This window comes from Leucopleurus acutus (genome assembly GCF_964270905.1).
Source record: "Leucopleurus acutus genome assembly, chromosome: 8".
Taxonomy (NCBI): Eukaryota; Metazoa; Chordata; class Mammalia; order Artiodactyla; family Delphinidae; genus Leucopleurus; species Leucopleurus acutus.
The window spans coordinates 85,214,053-85,232,357 of NC_139151.1; the positions used below are offsets into that span (position 1 = coordinate 85,214,053).

General features: G+C 48.6%; 1 protein-coding gene across 1 annotated transcript in view; it reads left to right on the forward strand.

The window, feature by feature from the left end:
- The first annotated feature begins 890 nt into the window (after window positions 1-890).
- The window catches only part of NAT10 (N-acetyltransferase 10), a 38,989-nt gene continuing 21,574 nt past the window's right edge, over window positions 891-18,305 (forward strand). Inside the window, exons 1-11 of the mRNA XM_082843791.1 lie at window positions 891-987; window positions 2,918-3,040; window positions 3,387-3,478; window positions 5,624-5,795; window positions 7,173-7,295; window positions 8,950-9,011; window positions 10,429-10,543; window positions 10,642-10,749; window positions 14,324-14,457; window positions 15,661-15,754; window positions 15,898-15,996. Coding sequence (XP_082699917.1) covers window positions 2,933-3,040; window positions 3,387-3,478; window positions 5,624-5,795; window positions 7,173-7,295; window positions 8,950-9,011; window positions 10,429-10,543; window positions 10,642-10,749; window positions 14,324-14,457; window positions 15,661-15,754; window positions 15,898-15,996 — 1,107 coding nt within the window. The 5' untranslated portion in view covers window positions 891-987; window positions 2,918-2,932. The remainder of the gene's footprint in view (window positions 988-2,917; window positions 3,041-3,386; window positions 3,479-5,623; window positions 5,796-7,172; window positions 7,296-8,949; window positions 9,012-10,428; window positions 10,544-10,641; window positions 10,750-14,323; window positions 14,458-15,660; window positions 15,755-15,897; window positions 15,997-18,305) is intronic.

Below are 18,305 nucleotides of genomic sequence, written 5' to 3' on the forward strand. Positions count from 1 at the left end.
TAGAGAATTACATTCTGCTTTGAGGAAGGAGTTTAAGGAAGAAAGGCAAATGAATTCGGCTTCAACTTTCTGACTGAGGCATCGGGAAATGTTGAGCAAGCAGTTGGATTTGTTAAATTCAACGATCTGGCCAAAAAAACCATAACTACATAGGTGGCCCTTCAAGTCAACCGCTTGACCGAGTTCGTCCGAGAGTCGGGGCGGGGGGAGGGGAAGTAACGAAAGCAGAGCCTCAGAGCTGGTTTTCAGAACAACAGCAGATACAGGCCTAAAGGCAGCCTGCCAAAGTACAGGAGCAGCAATGGTGGGTAGAAAATCTACGGAATGCCAGAGAGGTCTACAAGGTCATTACTGAGGATGGGGAGGGTCAAGTGAGCTGAATGAGACAGGTCTGCTGATCGAGTTTCCCCATCTTATCACATTAAAATAGTTAAAGAGGACTGTCAAAATTACGCACACATCCCCGGAGCCAGTCATCTCGCATAACCAGGCTAACACTGAAAACCCCAGACCACTTACCGTGTGCTGCCCCGGACCTGTCTGGGCACCCGAGCTAGCCCCAGCGCACTGACAGGCCCTGCGGGTGCGGGCATCTGCTTACTCTGCCCTCCGTAGTCACGGTCTCTTAATTTTGATACGAAGAGGCAACTTACAACGCGCACCACAGCTACGGCGGGCAGAGACTAAACCGCGCAGCCGCAGTTGCTGCAGCCCCGCCTCCCGGGCCCATGACGTCATCACGCAGGGACAGGGGTGGAAAAGGTCCCCTCTCGCTCGCCGTCTCCACTCCGTTAGTTCGCCAGCGCACGCACCGCCTACGGGCGCCTGAGCTGGACGCGTGTTGCCGAGGGAGGCAAACTGTGAGAGTCGGCGACCAGGCATCCGCTAGGGGCAGCCCGTTGCGCCCGCTTCTCCCGCAGAAGTTCGGTGACCCCCCACGTGCTTCCTCTTCGCTCCTGGCTGGAGTCCGCCCGGCTCTGGGCGCAGGTACCCATCACGGGATGGCTGGGGATGGGTGCCGAGGTCGGTGTCCGTGTCCTTCTTGGGCCCGGAGGAGACTGGCTCCAGGACGAAGGCTCTGCATCCGTGCTGATGCCCGGCCCATGCCGACTGCCGCCCCACCCGGGCGCTCCTAGATAACAGGACCCTCTTCCCCAGTAGGCGGCCACTCTCGGGAGTGCTTCTCGAGAGCTCTGATGGGTTGCGTGGCTTGATCTCCATCCTCTAGGGGCTCTGGGGGTGGGGTGGGGTGAGTGGGTGGGTGACAACACGTTTGCTTTCTGCGGAGCTTGCCCACAGTTCCTGATTGCAGCACCTGGTACTGAACTGAGGCAGTCTGATTTCATCTAGATCCTCCCACGCTCTTAGCTACTTCACTCTGCTCATTCGTTTATACTCCGTATTCTGCAGGCACATTCAGGACTTTGTTTTGTTTGCCAGTGCACCTGGAATGGTGCCTGGCACATAGATGCTATGTATATTTGTTAGGCTAATAGATGAATGAAAAATAATCCTCTTTCTCTTCTTTCAAGGCCCTCCTCATCCATTAAGCCTTCCATGGCAACTCCAGCCCACAGTAATCTCAGACTTTCATCAGACCACTGTAGCAATTAGTTTTACATCTAATTTGTCTTTCTTTAGACAGATTATCCCTCATTTCTTTCTCTTAAATATTTTCTTTAAGGAAAATGAAAGCTCCTCGAAGTCAAGGCTTTATCTGGTAGTACTTCTGGGGCTCCCACAGTAACTAGAACAAAAAGCAATAATTAGTTGTTGATTGGTTGTGGGGTCTTTGTGTGACCCGCAACTCAGCTGACAAGCTGGTCAGGTTGGTGAACTGGAAAGGGTTCAGGCTTTGGAATCAGGGGAGGCCTGCATGTGAATCCTGTCTCCGTCACTTTTCTTCCTTGGGGTACTTGAGTATTTATACTTGGTCCTTTCTTTATAAAATAGGAGCTATTGATTATGACGTAGTGTTTTACAGTAAGATCGAACTGCTAAAATCTATGTTTGGATTGAGAGGTTAGAAAGACAATTAAGGCAGGGTTAAGTTTCAGTTAATGAGCTTTAGGTGTAGAATTAGAATGCAGCAAGCACTGGAGTTTCTAAGTAACATGTTATTTTTACTTTTACATTGTAGAAGCATAATTGATATTTTTGATGTTTCTTTGGTGTATTTATTATAATGATGCAATGTTCTATCATACGTAATCACAATAACTTTTGAAATCTCTCTGTACAGGCTTCAGTATGGTTTTCCCTCCTTTGAGGAAACAGATGGCCACGTTCCATCATAGTAATAGTCAATTGATTTCTTTTCCTGACTTTGTTAGTAATATATGTGAATTAAAAAAAACAAAACACAAAACTCCAAAAAAACAAAAGAACAAAATAAGAATCATCTGTTATCTCACCGTCCATAAATAACTACTTTACATTTTGGTGTTTTCTTCCAGTCTTTTTTTTCTATATATATATTATGTACACGCATATCCTGCCATGTTATCCTCTAATAAGCATCTGTATCCATATCCTTAGATAACATATGAAAATGATTTTGAACAAATTTGTTTGAAAACCACTTTATTTTCCCATAGATATATCATACATTTTAATCATTCTTTTCTTGAACATTGTTTCCGATTTTTGAAAAACTCCTCCATAGGGGGGTGAATTAAAGCTTCCCTGTTGACTTCCCATGCCAAGGGAACATTTTCTTCACCTTTCAAGCCTAAGTTTCGTAATTTAAAAAATGAGGCCGATGTCTTCCCTAGGGAGCTGTTTGAGGGTTCAATAAGATGATACTTATAAATGTGCCTTAGCTCAACCTCCCAGCCCCACAGGAGGCAGCCAGCTAATGTTCCTCACCCAGAACCTGGATGTTCATGTCCAGTTGTGTCTTTTCCTTCTGTTTTAGTGATAGTTTTTCACCATGCATCGGAAGAAAGTGGATAACCGGATCCGGATTCTTATTGAGAATGGGATAGCTGAGCGGCAGAGGTCTCTCTTTGTTGTGGTCGGAGATCGAGGAAAGGATCAGGTAAGACCTGGTAAATGCTCCCTGACTTACTTTGTATCCTGTCCCAAAGAGTCAGCATGTTACAGATACTCTGGGGTTTCACACATAATGACTGGTTTTCTTTAAGTGAAATGCCTAGTGGGAACATTCTTTTACTTATTGGAAGTGATAAATACTCAGTATTTAGAATTATTAACAGACAGGTTAACAGCTTTTGATATGTGGTGTGGTGGACTGAGCGCAAGGGTAAGTGTATGTGTGCTGGCTTCTAGTCCCCACCTGGGCACTCCTGGCCTTGTGGTCTCGGGCCTGGCTGTCCCGGAGGTCTCTTTTGGTCCTGAGATGCTATGGCTTTTTTCTTTGGCAGGTGGTCATACTCCATCACATGTTGTCCAGAGCAACTGTGAAGGCTCGGCCTTCTGTGCTGTGGTGTTATAAGAAAGAGCTGGGGTTTAGCAGGTAAGCCGTGCCCTTTGAGCGTCCCATCCCATTTCCCATCCCTGCTTGTTAGTTAAATGCTAGGAAATGATTCTTTGACATGGTTTTTCAGGGATTCTTAATGAAGGTGCTATCTCTGAGGACACTTCTAGTAGAGAAAAATAATAGAGCTGATGCCCTTTCTTCATTCCTGACAATAAATTTCAGATCCTTTTCATGCTCTTTTCAGTCCCCAGCCCAATTCCTTGCTTTCTGCACATGAGTTTTCTTCTTAGTTTTCTCAGCTGATCAAGCCCCTCTAATAATGCAGGTTCCTTCAGTTGCTCTTGGAAGTTACCAACGACCTGATGCCTAATGCAACAACGTTTCCCCCTCTTTCTCCTTTTTTTCAGAGCTCTTCCTCTAGCAGTTCACTGCTGTTTTTGACAATTGGCTGTTCTTATTTTTTGAAGTTGTGGACTTAAGACTTCTTATGTAGTAAAGAGCAGACCTCCAACACAAACACACTTAGGCACAAGGGGAATTTGCTGAAGTACAGTTGACCCTTGAACAATGTGGATTAGAACTGCAGGGCTCCACTTACGGATGTTTTTCAGTAGTAAATACTACAGTACCACGTGGTCCGTGGTTGGTTGAATCCTGTGATGTGGAGGAGCTGCGGTTGCGGAGGGGCCGACTCTTAAGTTAGATGCAGGTTAACCCCCAGGTTTCTCAAGGGTCGGCAGTATATGGGCTAGCTCCTGAAGCCTACGGGGGTGAGATTTCAGCTCTTCCGCGGGGGTGGTGTAGAGCCGCAGTGCTGACGCTCCGGTCCTTGCTCGGTCTCTCATCTCTGCGTGTCTGCTCTGTTCTTTTCCCACTTCAGGGCAGCTTTCTGCCTTCTGTGGTGCCCATCGCAGAAACACCACTTGAGTTTTAACGTGGTTTGGGTCCAACGACACAGAAATCAGTCTTTCTCCCAAATTCTTTTGGAAAGACATCCAGCCCTGGGCCAGAGGAGGTGGGGTGGGTCACCTACTAGAAACCTGGCAGTTCTGCCTATGACTGTGTGTGTGGAGGAGTTTGGGGTGTGGGGGTGCTGTTCCTTGGCAGATAAACCATTATAAAGTCACCTCGGAAATGCTCTCCTTTCTTTGCTTCTGTGACACTCAGACCACCTTCCTGAGCTCTTCTCTCTCCCCGAGCTCATCTCCTTCCCTAAATCCAGCTCACCTGTGTGGTTCTGTCCTTGGGCCTCTTCTCCCTCCTTTATCCCCCAGTATATGTGCCTCTGGGGCGGACTCTGCTATGGGGAAACCCCCTGCGAAATTGGGCAGTTTACAGTGTTTTGGGCAGATTTGCCTTTCTAACTTAACCCACCTGCTTTCACTTTTAAAAATCTCTTCTGTGCCTCTTATAGCTCTCCTGCCCCTGTCTTGAGCATTAGATTAAGGCTGATGCTAAGTCATGGGCTGAGGAAGTGGAGCCCCAGGGGGAAGGCCTTGGCTCTACTATTCAGTTAGAGAACTATGATAAAATTTTGGTTTGCTGTAACCCTTGATTCTGGAGTTTTCTCATTCTCTCTTTTCTCTAAAAGAAACAGTTAATTGACAGTTAGGTATTCAGAGTTTTTTAAGACAAAAGAAAAGTTCAGGGATTTCTGGGAGACGTCCAGATTCCGTTCCAACCCTTATATCCTCTATCAGTATTGTCTTAGATTAGAGCTGCCCTTGAGGACTTGATCCCACCGTCTGGGAAGGAAGTGGATGAATTCATTTAGGAAAAATGAATAAAGTAACCCGCCATCACAGTGCCCCTCCCAGGTTCTCTGGGAAGCGGTGCTGTGTGGTTGAAGCATTGGCTTGAGACTGAGGTAACGAGGCCACTAAGGTTTGCTTTCAAGCTTTGGCTGAATGTGAGGTTTAGGGACTCCCATTACCCTTTTTGTAAAGTGAAGTATCAAAATGGCAGGGTTCTCACACAGACTTACACTGTCTCCCTCCGAAGCCCATCTGCTCTAATGCCTCTTTCATTTCCTTCAGCTTTAAAGTGAGGGGATGAGCATTATGATTTCCAAGTTCCCTTCTAGCTCTGAAGGTCTAAGTGGGTGATCGTTGAGCCTATCCCCTGCTCCCAACTCTAGCCTCTCTGGTTAACTGGCTTTCATGGGATGGGGGGTGATTGCAGTCATCGGAAGAAAAGAATGCGACAGCTGCAGAAAAAAATAAAGAGCGGGACGCTGAACATAAAGCAAGATGACCCCTTTGAACTCTTCGTAGCTGCCACAAACATTCGCTACTGCTACTACAATGAGACCCACAAGATCCTGGGCAATACGTTTGGCATGTGTGTTCTCCAGGTAGGCGACTTGCCCCAGCCCGTGACTGGAGTCAGAGTGCTAGGGAGCGCCTGGGCTGCTTGGTCACCCACAAGGACAGGTGCACAGAGCAGAGAGGAGTCACGTGTACTCCCTGCCCCAAAGCTTCATCTGTGGAGGACTTGGCCACTTTCCACAGGAACTGGATAACTCACCAACATTAAAAGAGCATTTTCTACCAAAAGCAGCACTTGTCTAGAGATACCCAAACTGGCAGTGACGCTCCATCACAACTGGGTCTAACCAGCTTGGTAAAGCACTGAACTTTGAGTGACCCTAGCACCCCAGATCCCTATTAGAACTAACTGAAGACTTTTGTGACCAGAGAGCAGTGGGACTTGTTTTAGCTAACTAGGTACGGACCCGAGTACTTGGACGTCCTATCCAGAGTGCTTGACCGAATAACCACCCCTGTCACTGCCCTTCTCGTCCTTAAAGTCTCCTAGCTTTCCCCCCTCAGAGAAGCAGCTGGTGAGTTTCTTCACTGGTATATATTTTCTCTTGCCTGGCAAGTTGATTAAGTTTCACATTTTTCTTTGTTTTGAGCTCTGGTGGTCTTTGTTTTGTTCTTTGATTCTTTGGCACCTGTGACTCCATCCGCCGCCCGCCCCCTCCCCCTGCCCCAGCCCCACCCACCAAAGAAAACATTTAAGCACAAATCCTCACGTTTAAGCACAGGTTCCCACAGTTTGATATGTATTTATTATATGCATGCACTACTATGATTACGTGCATCGTAAAACATACGTTTTAAAATATAAATTAAGAAATGAGGTGGGAAATTTTGAATAGGAGTTCTAGTTTTTCCTTTCCGCATTCCAGTGGGTTGTCCATACACTGCTGGCTTACAACCCACCTTGGAGGCTGAAAAGAGCATTTTGCCTGTTCTCACCCCATCGCTGACTGGTAGGGAGCTGCTTCTGCTCACTAGTTACCAGGTGAAGTGATGGTGGCTCCTTTAGGCAGCGGCTCCCCCATGTGGTGCAGTTGAGTTTTGTCAGACAGTTTCCATCTATGAACAGAGCAGAAAATGAGTGTGAGGTATTTCTGAAATTCAAGTGTGAATCAGTGTGGATTGGAGGACTTCTTTCCAAATAAGATTTTATGAGGGATTACGGGAAACACTTTGACATGTAAAACCGGATATACTTCTTCTCCAGGGCTGGGCTCTCTTCTGTGGTCCCCTGAGTAAGGGACTGTGTGTGTGTGCGTGTGTATGTGTGTGTCCTGGTGAGTCAGGTATGGGGTATGGTGTTGAGTTTGTACTCTGAAGCCCTCCTTGTACCTTATCGCCTGGCCCCTCGTTAAGCTTCCCAGTGGGTGCTCTTTGCAGCCAGTTCTAAGGTTTCCTTTTTCCAGGATTTTGAAGCTTTGACTCCAAACTTGCTGGCCAGGACTGTAGAGACAGTGGAAGGTGGCGGGCTGGTGGTTATCCTGCTACGGACCATGAACTCACTCAAGCAGTTGTACACGATGACCATGGTAAGTGTCTGTTTTTTTCTTTAACTTGATTGTGGTGGTTCAAATCAATCTGTGTTTTTGCTGCTTTCTTTTAAGAACTCCTACTGAGCAACTCCAGTGAGCGGTCAGTATAATTTCTAGGCTGGGAGCTCTTTGGAGCTAATGAGGAATTTTCTGCAGAGAAGCCTCATTGGCCCTGGGTGTGCTTAGGAATCTGTGAATTTTGCTTTTGCTCTCAGGCATTTGCAGATTCTACACCAGTGAGATTCAGACATGATGCAGCTGTTGTGTAGTTCAATTTCTAAAACAGTATTCCACAGAGAGCCACGCCAGTGCTTACATTTGTGTACTACAAAAAGGGGACCACGCACAGACGTCCTCACCTGCCCTCACCCTAATGGGTAGTGGAGGAGCATTGCCATCCCGCTCCCGGACTGGCAGGAACTTTGACTCCAGGGGGTGGGGGGGTATTTTTTTTCTGCCCCAGCTGAGGGAGTGAGTGGCTGGAAGGGTTTCCCTGGATGAGAGCTGGTTCTGCCACATGGGTGTGTTGAGCCGCAGGTTTGGAGTCAATGTACATTGCCAGCTGCTCAGGAACTGTTAGGCTTGGCCTCAGGGTTTCATGAGCTGCATCTGCCCGGTGAAGTGGACTTCCTTCAGATCTCAGTGCCTGCTTCCTGTCGCCCCATCGCCCCCGCCCCTCCGGCCTCCTCGGAGGTCTTCAGGTGCGCCCTCTCCCCTCAGCAGACCCTCACCTGAGGGCCTTCACGCCGTTTCCACGGAGTGTCTGCTGGCTCACTTCCTCGCTGCGCTCCAGTGCCTGCCAAGATACCACTTCCTCGGTGCGGCCTCTCTCACACCCTGTGTAGCATATGTGGTTGGCCTGTCACTCCTCAACCTGTTTTATTTTGCTTCAAAGCATGGTACAGCCACCTAAAGTTAGACATTTATTTGTTTATTGTCTGGCTTCCCGTGCCAGTCTCCAAACTTTATGGGAGCAGGGACTTTGTTTTCCTCCCTGGTATATTCCCTGATCCTGGAAGGGTGCCTGGCCTTTAGTAAGCCCTCTTGAAATATCTGTGAGCGAGCGAATGTCTGTGCCCACGTCACTTTGTTTGTTCCTCCTCCCTCTCTTACTTGGCTGCCTGCTTACCAACTCAGAGGGCCTTCCCTCTCTACCCTGTATAAGTATTCCCCCTCTCCACCCCCCCATTGGCTGCCCCTGCACCCTGTTTCTCATTCATAGCATTTGCCAAAATTTGTATCTATTTACTTGTTTGTCTCCGTCCAACCATTTGACTGTAAGCTTCAGGAGAGTAGGTTTCATGCTTTACTAAACACCGGTGTGTGCCCAGCTTGTCTGGCGTTGGCATGTGCATTTTATTGAACGAGTGAATATGTTTTGTGCGGCTGGATAAAATGTGGGAACAGTCAAAGGTGAGGTGAGGGGACATTTGTTGTGGTAAGAAACATTGCATTTAGTGTCTGAGTCCTGCTGCAGCAGATCGCATCCGGCCAGTTTCGCATGGCAAGTTAGGTAGGAGTAGATTTTGTTTCTAGCAGCATCACTGGTGCCTCTTTTATCCCAGGGCTGTTTGCTGGAACTTCTTCACGCTTGGATGCTGAACCTCAGTGGGATTTGGGTGCCTCTGTTAATGGATGTTGTCTCTTTTAGGACGTGCATTCAAGATACAGGACGGAGGCCCATCAGGATGTGGTGGGAAGATTTAATGAGAGGTGGGTCTGGAGCACGTTTCTCACTTCCTCAGCTGTGGGGAACCACAGTGGGAGGAACATTTTCACCTTGGACCCAACTGAAAGCTGTGCTCTGTCTCAGGGAAGATAGTGCAGGAGCCCCAAATGGTGAGATTCCCGATAGCAGCGGTAGTTGTGCAGCTAACTGGAAGCAATAAAAGTGAGTGGAAGGCTGGGGCCTGGATTCTATCTTGCTTCTGGCCCTTACCAAGTGTCTCTCCCGCTCTGGCTTTTAGCCTACGCATCTGTCAGAGGGGTGATTTGTCTGGACCACTCTTTTCCCAAATGTGTTTCACAGAACACTGATGTTTAAGAGGGACCTTATGACAAAGGGGTTCTCTGGTCCAGTACGTCTGGGAAATGCTGATATGGTTTTTCCTTTCTGAGGATTCACGTGAGCCTGTTTTAGCCTCTGAAAAGTCTCACAGCACCAGGGACCCCAATTTATTTGACCACAGACCCCTTTTTAGGGAACGCCAGTTAGCAACACGTGAAACACCTTAAGAAGAAAGGAGCCATGTCCTAAGTCAGTGGATCTCAACTGGAGCAGTTTTGCCCCTGGGGAGACTTGGCAGTGTCTGGAGATGCTTTGATGGTCGTGACCTGCGGTGAGGGCGGGAGGCTGGTGGCGGTAGAGGCCAAGGGTGCCGCTGAACAGCTTAAAAGGCACCGAAAAGCCCCTCCAACAAAGAATTATCTGGTCTAGAATCTCAGTAGTGCTGAGGTTTAGGAATCCTGGCCTGGGTGAACTGTGCGACCTAATTTCAATCGCCTCTGAAGCTACTCAGTAGGAGTGGGCCTGGAGGTCGCCCAGCGCTACTGGCTGGAAGGGAAGCCTGTGAAAGTAGTGCGGGAGGCCCTTTTCTTGCAGTTGTGGGAGAAGCTTGGATTTTATAGCCAAACACATGTTTTGCTACACGCAAAAATGTTTGTATTATAGTGCTGGAGGGAGCTTTCCCCTCCACCCTTTCCTTTATTTTCTCCTCCTTGTGGCAGAAGGTCAGTCCATTTGTGTATGCGTTTGTTTCCCTGTGTGGCTGGTGAGCACATGTGGGGTGGCTTTGGCGTTCCCCATTCAAGGAGACACGTAGTGCTAAAGGGTGAACCTGGCAGGATGGGGGAAGGGCCGGGGCACCCTGGAGCAGCAGGCTTCTGCACAGTAGGGGCCCTTGTAATCAGTCGCTTAAGGGAGTTCCCCGTTTGCTTGTTTGCTCTATAAAGCATGTTCGGGCCTCATAAAGGAGGCTGGGAATCACCCAGCACTGCCCTCCAGATGACGGTGTTGGCTTTCTCCAGCTTTCTTAGAGACGTGGGGCTAGATGATTTTCCTGGAGAAAAGCCCTTCCCTTGTTGTGCAGACACTGCCCTCAGCACCTCACGACTGCGGTTTGTTCCTCAGGTTTATTCTTTCTCTGGCCTCGTGTAAGAGGTGTCTCGCCATCGATGACCAGCTCAACATCCTGCCCATCTCCTCCCATGCCGCCAGCATTGAGGCCCTCCCTCCCCAGACCCCGGTGAGCTGCCGGGGGCCGGGAACGTGGGGCAGGCTGCGTTTTCTGTGCTGGCCCTCCCGGGGTGGCGGCAAAGCTTCTCCTCCTCTCCTGTCTGGTAGGAGGAGAGTCTTGGGCCTTCTGGTCTGGAGCTGAAGGAGCTGAAGGAGAGCTTGCAGGACACCCAGCCTGTGGGCGTGTTGGTGGAGTGCTGCAAGACCCTAGACCAGGTGAGCGTGCATTCGGAACGTCCCCAGCCCAGTCTGCACGGCACGGAGGGGAGAGACAGCAGGCGGAGAGTGACAGACGCCAAGTTAGAACAAGGCTTGGCTCCTCCGAGGGCGAGGTCCCTTTTCTGTTGCTCACACTCAGGCGTGCAGCAGCAGCATGTGTTCACAACAGTGGTCCAGGAGTAGCTCCCCCTTCCCCACGTTAACAGTTCAGGGAGCTGGGGGTCGAGGAGTTACATTTATGGAGGGTTACATTTATGGAGGAACGCCACAGGCACGGGGTGCTAGACCTGTGTCCTTTCATTTTCATTATTTTTTTTTAATTTATTAAATTTATTTATTTTTGGCTGCATTGGGTCTTCGCTGTTGCGCGTGGGCTTTCTCTAGTTGCGGCGAGCTGGGGCTACTCTTCGTTGCGGTGCGCGGGCTTCTCACTGCAGTGGCTTCTCTTGCTGTGGAGCAAGGGCTCTAGGCTCGCGGGCTTCAGCACTTGTGGCTTGCGGGCTCTAGAGCGCAGGCTCAGGAGTTGTGGCACACGGGCTTAATTGCTCCGCGGCATGAGGGATCTTCCCGGACCAGAACTCGAACCCGTGTCCCCTGCATTGGCAGGTGGATTTTTAATCACTGCGCCACCAGGGAAGCCCCCATTTTCATTAAGTTTTGATGATGTAAAGGTTTTCGCTTATGCCTTGTTCCTAAGTGAGGAGAGCTGGAGGCTCTAGTGTGAGGGCTGATGAGGGCCGTGTGGTGAGGATCCTCTGTGTACCTGATCTCTAGGTACAGACAGCAGGCTGGGTGGGAGCTGCCAGGATGCATTTCTGTGCTCCCTGAAGTGGCCAGGGCTGGTAAACTTGGCTTCTCCGGTGGTTCCTAGGCGGTGATGGGAGCTGAATGGATGTGGCCCAGAGGCCTGCAGGCTGTCGGGTGTGTTCAGGGTTCTGGTCCAGCCTGAGCCAGCCAAGCAGCACAGGCCTCTCTCAGCGCTGGGCTTTTCCCTCATGATGGAAAACAGCTGCAATGATGCCGCCCACTTGGGGCTGAGACCCAATAGGGTGGATTCCCTTTCCATGCTGGAAGTAGAATCACCAACCACACAGCTCTCTCTGCAGCCCAGGCTGCAGGCTCTGGGTTGCTTTCAACCACTTCCTGGTAACTTTATCACCAGAGACAGGGAGTGAGAGAGAGGACAGGGAAAGGGCAGAAGAGGGAGAAACTATAATACAGTAGTATTGTTATAAGAAAATAAATGACCCATGGCAAAAAAATTTAAAAAATCAGTAAGTAGGAAAGTGTGCATTAAAAATAGAAAGTGGTGTTTCTCCTTGGCTGTCCTGCCTGCAGAGACAGCTACTGTTAACGGTTTATTGTGTGTCCTTTTGGATCTTTTTCTGTGCATATAAATGGGTATTTTTAAAGTGTGCAAAGGGAAGGTGGTCCCCATTAGACATTTGGCTTGATTCCAGCTTTTTTGCTATTATAAGTAATGCTATTAGGACATTCTTACAGATACATTTGTGGGCACTGTCTCTAGGATAATTTAACAGGAGAATTGCTGGGGTAGAGTATGTGTGCATTAAAACGGGTGTCATGCCAGGTTATGGAACCCGCACCGTGTATGAAAAGGCCTTTTTCTCTGCAGTTTTGCCAACCTGGGTACTGGTAAACTTGTATGTCTTTACGAATCTGATATGGGAACATAGGATCGTTGTTTCAATTTGTTGTTACTTTAGTTATGAGAGAAGCAGGCACTGTTTTCATATAATTACTGGTTATTTTGTTTGTTTTTATAAACCATTTTGCTTTTTTGTATTGGTTTTTCATTTTAGAATATTACTTTAGAGTGCATTTGTAGTCCAGATTTCATACCCTTTTATTATGTTTGTAGATTTTGCCACTTATGTTTTATCAGAGTTCTTCACTTTTCTACTCTAAAGCAAACAACAAGAGGATAAAATACAGTGTTCGGCCAAGGCCGAGTTAAGGCGAGTAGGACCTGGATCCCCTCTGAGTGTTTCCATCTGGAGAGACTCTGGCTTCCTGAAGGCCCTCCCCTTCCTTCCCTTCCTTCTGCCTGGGACTGCGTCTTATCGGTATCTTCTGAGTGTCCATGCCCAGTCATGTAAGGCAGCTTCTTCAGGACCAGACAGGCCAGGCTGGACCATCTGGCCTTCTTCCCAGTCTCAATGGCCTGTTCCCAGGGCAGATTCCCTGTGGGGAGCAGAGTCTGGCCCCTGAGTAGTGTTATGGTCCCTCTTCTCATTAAGTGCCACTGACACTCCTCTAGGCAGGGGCTCAGCAGTAAACAAGAGGGACGCACCTGCTTTCTGGGGCTTACATTCTAGTGGGATGAGGAAGACAGGGAATCAAGGAAATAAGCAAACCACATATTGTAGTAGAAGGTGCTGTGTAGGTGGGGAAACATGAAGAGCAGCGAGGAGGGATGGGGAGTGCCGGGAGGAGGGAGGGGCGCTGCGGGTCTCCGTCTCGTGGTCAGAGAGGGCCTGGTGAGCAGCTGCTCTTTGAGTGGGCTTGAAGGAGTTGAGAAAACGAGCCACGTGGCTCTCTGCAGGGAGAGTGCTCCCGGCAGAGGGGTCACCAGGTACACAGGCCTCAGGTCGGTTCTCCTGGTGCGCTCAGGGACTCACAAGGAGGCCGACTGGGCTGAAGCAGAGCGAGTGGGTGAGGGTAGGAGGAAATGACGGAGGTCAGACCGTGCAGGCCATGCAGGCCCCTGGGAGGGCTTGGTACTCTGGGAGCGATGGGGGCCAGCAGAGAGTTTTATGCTTTTGGTCTCTGCACAGCTGTCAGAGGGATCCCCAGGCTGGCTTTATTTATTTAATCCCCGTTATCATGCTTTTTCTTTTTAAACAAATACACAAATTATTTATCCAATTGAAGGAATTCTTATGCTTCTGGAAGCCAGCCTTAATTTTAACAGGATCGCCTTGTGCTGTGTTGAGTCTAGGTTGTAGGGGAACGAAGGTGGGAGCAGGACTGATTAGGAGGCTCCTGTAATAATGGCGGCGGTACAGGGTGGTGGCTTTGACCAGAGTGGTGGAGGAGGAGGATGGTGAGGAATGTAGAATTTTTATGTTTTGAAGGAAGTATGGACAGGATTTGCTGATGAATCAGGTATGGGAGAAAATGGAGAAGACTTTTGGCCTAAACAATTGGACAGTTAGCTGAGCTGGGGAAGATCGTAGGTGGGGGCGGATTGGAGGGGATGTTAGGTGTTCAGTGTGAGATGTCTATTAGATGTACAGGTGGAGGGCAGAGCAGGGGCAGTTGCGTGGATAGAAGAGTCTGGTGTGCGGGGAAGAGGTCTGGATGGAGGTATGAACTTGGGGGTTATCAGCACCTAGTTGGTGTTTAAAGCCTTGAGACCCAGAGGGGACGATTAAGGGAGTGAGAGTCCAGGTGCTGGGCCTTGCTTTCTGGCCAGTAAGAACTGCCCTGCAGCCCCTCCGCCCCCGAGTTAGCCTAGGCATCAGCCTGAATTCTCCGCAGCGATGGTGGTAGATGGCTGGACCTTGGCCTTTCTCAAAGCTCACCTAATATGTTTCTCTTTCCACAGGCCAAAGCTGTCTTGAAATTCATTGAGGGGATCTCGGAAAAGACCCTGAGGAGTACTGTTGTGCTCACAGCTGCCCGAGGAAGGGGAAAATCTGCAGCCCTGGGATTGGCTATTGCTGGGGCGGTGGCTTTTGGGTAAGGGGGTCCCCATCTTTAGGCACTCTGAGCTCTGAGGGAGCAGTGTGCAGGAGTAGGGGGTCAGGGGACAGGGAAGCTGCTCCTGGGTCTGAGCGGGCTCCTGTGTGATTTCTCTAGGTCTTGGGTTCCTGTCTAGAAAGAGCAATGCTGTTTCCCCCAAACCCCCAAAGGGGCACATATATGTGTGCATGCACACACAGACATACACCAGGGCCAACTCACTATTTAGAGTTGAACAAACACACAAGAGCAAAGAAATGGGGGTAAGAAACTTAAAAACTCTCAGGAGATGAGCATGAATATGACCCGCTTTGCTGACTTAGAAAAGTACAAGTTTGACATTTTAATGATTTTGATCAGTAGAAGATCTTGTTTGCTCCTGAGGAGCTGCATTTGAGTGTGATGTTCCTTTCCATTCTTTTGTCCTGGGCGGAAGACTTTTGCAACTGCCAGGAGATCATGTACTTCCAGCTTCCCAGACATAAATAACGGACCTAGAATTTGCCACGTCCCGTATGCATTCTCTTCCTTGGTGCTCCTAATTAACAATGTTAGCGTTTCATAGCTGGATAAACCCAGGCTTAGGGAGTTTCAGTGACTCACCCAAGACCCCCCCCCAAGTCAGTGCTGGTAGTGCTGGGGCTGAACTCGGCTCCTGACTCCTAGTCCTTTGTTTCTCTCGCTGCTCTGGCAGTACCACTCAGCCCCGCCACTATCAGCATCCTTTACACTGAACAAGGATTCCTCAGAGGTTAACTGTGGCCTTAGCCTGAGCACAGTTGAGCACTTTGGCTTCACGGTTTGAAACCCTCACAGCACAGCTAGTGATGAGAGTGAAGCCCTCTCTCGTCCCAGGGTGCAGGACTGGGGAGCCGCGTGCCAGCCCTGGCACTGAGGGAGCAGTCCCCACAGTGCCCTCAGCAGGGTGCTTTCACAGATGCTGGTAGCTGATTGCTGGGATGTGCTACCTTCAAACTGGTAATGCGTTTTCATTAGGTTGGGAGGAAGAATACCCTCAGGTCTGGAGTTGCTTTACTTTTCCTCCCCAAAACGTGTGTCCTGATTTTTTTTCTGCCACTGTCTCTGCTTATCCCCTGTGTAACAGGGGCAAACAAAAATGTTTTCTTTTTTTAAGTTCTCTAAACATTTCTTAGATTTCCTAATTACTTAAAAAAAAAAAATCCTCGTTTTGTTCAACAGGTACTCCAATATCTTTGTTACCTCTCCGAGCCCGGATAACCTCCACACTCTGTTTGAATTTGTATTTAAAGGATTTGATGCTCTGCAGTATCAGGTAGGAAATTAGGATAAGAGCTTATTTTGATTCCATGCTGAGTATAAATCCAGGTGAAGTCTTTAGAATGCAAACTTTCGTAATATTTAGTTTCTAAAGCCTGTTTCTGACGTTTGGCATTGGTTTGGCTCTTTCCGTATTAGGAGCATCTGGATTATGAGATCATTCAGTCTCTAAATCCTGAATTTAACAAAGCCGTGATCAGAGTGAACATTTTCCGGGAACACAGGCAGACCATTCAGGTGAGGCTTGTTCTAAAACCCTGCCACGTGGGGCCAGTGTCCTGCTGTATATAAATGCTCGAAGACGTCTCCTTTTATAGTTGTTTTATGTGCTGTGTAATTGCATATCTTTTAGACAGCGTTGTTGTTTTACGGTAAACGTGTTCCAGATTTTCAGCCTCTTCTAAAGAAAAACATTCAAGCAGACTACCAAATGTATGTAGCCAGATGGGAAAGTTGTAGTTTTGTCCCTTGAAAATTGAGTGAGTAGGATTGTAAGTATGCTAATCAGCTAAGAGAAATAAAATCATTTTTTCGGACATTTCTAATTTTGCATAGTTACAGCAGGTTTTGAAATGATGCATCTGTAGCGAGGACAATAAATAACCTCACCATTTAAAAGAAGAAAAGTTCTTTGTAAAATGTACTCTGAATCTTTGTGGTTTAGCCGGTGGCCTATTTTCCTTTTGAAACAGTGTTTCCCCGAAAGCTCTGTGAATCTCCAGTGCTCTGTAAGCCTGAATGGTCTGTACGTGTCCAAAGGCTACAGTTTTGTTAAATCATGACAGGCTTGCAGAAGGGATGGAGGCCCGTGGGCTCCTAATGGAGCAGGTTATTGATCACTTTTGGAGTTGGGTTGGGGTGGGAAGTGGGCCAGGCCAACTTGGCACTTTACGCCCTTGACCTTTATGCCTGTGAGGCATTTGTATATGTCTGTCAAGGAGGTATACCTTTTATCAAGGATCCAGGTTATAAATGAGGTTCAGTGTTTGTGCCTTTTTCCCTCAAGGACCTTAATTGTTTTCTTGCTGGGTCTCTTTATAGACTCTCTTCTCTCTGTGCGTTTCTTCCTACTTTGGCCTGGTTCTCTCAGCTGAGGGGAAGAGAGTCCAGTGTTGGGGTAGGGCAGGGTGAGGGGCAGGCTGCAGGCCCTGAGAATACAGAGATCTGTTAAAACTCAAGAAAAACACACAAACCAAAGAGGGAGAAGCTTTCCGTGAAATGCCTGGCTCAGCCCTCGCCGCGCCTTGGCTCTGTCATCAGAGACCTTCTCGTATTACCAGAGTCCTTTTGTCTCCAGACTGGAGTTGAAGCGCAGAAGAGGTGACCTGACTTTATGAGGCTACATTTGTGTCCCTTTGAGACCTCTTCTTTCTTGCTGGAAATTGCGATACAGAAGAATATTAAAGTCGGCGGTGCCTCTCCAGGGGCCTGCTTCCTGCTGCTTTTATGAGGTGCTTGTTTAGTTTTTCTCTGTAAGGATCCAAGATGTGGGGCCTTACTGAGGACATGTATCTGCTGTCGGAAATGAGTGGGGTCTCTGCCCCCTCGACCCATCAGCTTCCAGCAAAGCAGTTAAAAAATCTCACCTGTAATGGAATACTTGAAAACTACAGGAAAGCACAGAGACCAATGTAAGATAACACTCAGGTGCCCAGCACTCAGGCTTAAGAAATGCTGATGTTTTGCTGTTTGCTGTGTTGGTTTCACGTTTAAAAAGCCACTCATGGGCTTCCCTGGTGGCGCAGTGGTTGAGAGTCCGCCTGCCGATGCAGGGGACACGGGTTCGTGCCCCGGTCCGGGAAGATCCCGCATGTCGCGGAGTGGCTGGGCCCGTGAGCCATGGCCGCTGAGCCTGCACGTCCGGAGTCTGTGCTCCTCAACGGGAGAGGCCACAACAGTGAGAGGCCTGTGTACCGCAAAAAAAAAAAAAAAAAAAAGCCACTCATATTTTTGTTTTAAAGATCTGAATCCTCACAGACACGGTTGAAGTCCCTCCTGTACCCTTCCCCATCCATTCCCTTTCGTCACTCCCCATACTGTGCTCTGAGATTGGTGTGTTTCCTTTCTTTTTCTTCTCTTTTTTAATAAATTTATTTATTTATTTTTGGTTGGGCTGGGTCTTCATCACTGCACGCAGGTTTTCTCTGGTTGCGGTGAGCGGGCTTCCCATTGCGGTGCACGGGCTTCTCATTGCGGTGGCTTCTCTTGTGGCGGAGCACGGACTCTAGGCTCGCGAGCTTCAGTAGTTGTGGCTCGCGGACTCTAGGGTGCAGGCTCAGTAGTTGTGGCGCACAGGCTTAGTTGCTCTGCGGCATGTGGAATCTTCCCAGACCAGGGCTCGAACCCGTGTCCCCTGCATTGGCAGGCGGATTCTTAACCACTGTGCCACCAGGGAAGTCCCTGGTGTGTTTCCTTTCAATTCATTTGTTTATATTTCACTACATAATTATGTATCCGTAAATGGTAACGTACTATACTTGTCTTTCTTTAGCTTGCCTTTTTTTTTTTTTTTTTTTTTTTTTTGCGGTACGCTGGCCTCTCACTGT